The sequence below is a fragment of the Ammodytes marinus genome, assembly GCF_949987685.1.
Source record: "Ammodytes marinus genome assembly, chromosome: 14".
In the NCBI taxonomy this organism is placed as follows: domain Eukaryota; kingdom Metazoa; phylum Chordata; class Actinopteri; order Uranoscopiformes; family Ammodytidae; genus Ammodytes; species Ammodytes marinus.
The window spans coordinates 3491905-3494404 of NC_137218.1; the positions used below are offsets into that span (position 1 = coordinate 3491905).

The 2500-nt window shown below is 35.6% G+C and overlaps 1 protein-coding gene across 1 annotated transcript in view; it reads right to left on the minus strand.

Annotated features, from left to right (window-relative positions):
* Positions 1-141, minus strand: part of LOC307260602 (microfibril-associated glycoprotein 4-like) — a gene marked incomplete at both ends in the record, with an annotated part of 6847 nt that extends 6706 nt beyond the window's left edge. The window contains one exon of the mRNA XM_080040875.1: positions 136-141. Coding sequence (XP_079897001.1) covers positions 136-141 — 6 coding nt within the window. The remainder of the gene's footprint in view (positions 1-135) is intronic.
* Positions 142-2500: the final 2359 nt, after the last annotated feature.

Consider the following 2500-nt stretch of genomic DNA (forward strand, 5'->3'; position numbering starts at 1 on the left):
ATTTACAGAGCCTAAGCTGTGTTCTAACAGACTGTTTTTTTTTCAGCACACAGTACAGTGCATACAAGCGTTCTCCAGAACACTGACTGCACCTTTAAACAATTTAAACTCAAAAATATAATCTCAAATACTCACCCCCATCGTCAGATTTCTGATGAAATTTATCAACTGCTGATGTGGCTCGGTCTGAGGCTCTGAAAAAAACAAAATAATATACATTTCGATTTCGTCTAAACATACATTTCAAATACAATTTTTTTTAACAATATATTTATTGCATTTAAAAAAAAATAAAAAAAATCACACCACAAACAAACAAACAAACACCTGCACCATCACAACATACAAAAAACTAAAACTAAAACAGAAATAAAACAAAAAAATTACGATTAAGAAAAATTACCAAAAAAAAAAAAACAGCTCGGCAAAGTCCCCCCTCCTGCCCGAGCAACGAATACAATTATTTTTATGATCAGCTGTAGTGTGTAGAATAGAAAAAAATAAAGAGTATGCGATTTGGAACGCAGGGAAAGCTGATTTATCATGTGTTGAATGCTTACCTTTCGAGCTGAAGAAAACCTGTCAGTCACACTCTCTTATCTCCTGTATTTATATCTACAGAAGGCGCTATGACGTCACACCATTCAACCCAATAGATCTGCAAATGAATTTCACATGAATGCGTGTGTCAGTCTCTAAGTGTAGGTGTATTTGTGTATTCAACAAATATTTGAAAGACAACCAACACTTGCTTAATATTAATCCAAAACCTGTAATCTGATATATTGACTGAACCAAGTACATCCCTTAAGCAAACTTGACTTTCTTCTGTGTCTGCCAATGGGATGATTGTTAAAGGGGCACTGTGCAACATGACATCATCTAGAAAGTTCTAGAATGCAACGCTCCCTGGGTAACCCCACCCCCTTTGAATAATAACAGAAGCTACAGTGGCCTTCAAGGACAAGAACAATTCTAAATTCTAAACAATGCACCTGATGACATTCCAAAAACATGGATGCCTCCAAAAGACCTGCCTGCTCAATGTACAAAATGTAATATTAATATTTGTAATTCTCCGCTAATAGGAGGATAATTCAGATTATTGGCAGAGGTGATTTTACACCAATGAGGACATATTTATGAAGAATGAGGATATTGATTTTAGCTAATAAATTACTTAAGATGTTACACAGTGTCCCTTTAATGAATGAAACATTTTGAACCAAAAATAAAATGGGACTGTTTAATCAGACCATGTTAGATGAGGGTCACTGTGAATTGATTTAACATTCCCTACAAATTTTTTTTATTTCAAACGTGTAAAAACAATACAATTAAAGGGGCACTGTGTAACATTTTAAGTCATTTTTGTCATATTACACAGTGCCCCTTTAAAGGGCAAAATAAAGTTAAAATAACACAAAAAAGAAATAAATGTACAGTTTGTCAACGCTGCCATACTGAGAAACACAGAGAGAGTTTTGTGGAGCTGATAGGGCTTAATCAAACTTAGTGTCAACTAATTTGGCGATGGCTTGAATGTGACATTGTTACTAAGTGATCATCATATGAAAAAACAACACCTCTTTGCTGAGAAACAGGACCTAGCTCAGGTGTTATTGTGGTGAAAGATAATCACTTATAATTATGTCTCAAAGCCTTTCGGTAAATAAAGAGTTTGAAATATTATCCATCTTGGTTTCTCCTTCTTTCTCTATGTGGCCTTTACAGAATGACTGGGTTGTAATCAATGAAACTAAACACTCCTCAGTCATGTGTTTTTAGCTTTGCATCAGTGATCGCTGCTTTACTTCAATATTTGAGGTTTCGTCAGCTGCTGCTTTCGACTCAATTACTTATTGTTGAAGCTGGTTGGGTTGCAGGATGTCCGGTTGGATGTACTGTATTGATTACTGGAATATGGACCTCTCCCTAAGAAAGATTGGAGAAAGGCCAGACTGATGAATGGGAGTGTTAAAGGAATACTTCCCCCATACGGAACCGGCGTTCTATCATTATAAAATCACTATTATAATATAATGAATGAGGTTTTTCTTTCCTCAGTCTTCCCTCAGTCTTCCCTTGGCCCAGCTGTCCTGTTAATCCTAACCCTACATTCTACCATGTGTGATGTCACGCATGGGAAAATGTAGGGGTTAGACAGTGAGACCATAAAACACTCTTTCTGCCTTTTCTCAGGCTAGGATGAACCGATTTCTAAAAATGTTTGCACATTTATACAACATTAGGATCTCAGAGTTCAATACACCTTCATATTTCCACCGGTGAAGTAGGTCTTTAAGCTCACAAGATCACTATGCTATAGTGTCCACACTTACACACATGAGTTAACAGCTATATCCCAATTTCAATTCATTTGCAAATTAATTTTTTTAGTCAGTTTAGTTGCACTGCGTTTATATTTTATTTATTTTGTGCTGGTCATGTCAATATCTGTAACAAATGTCTATCTATCTATCTATCTATCTATCTATCT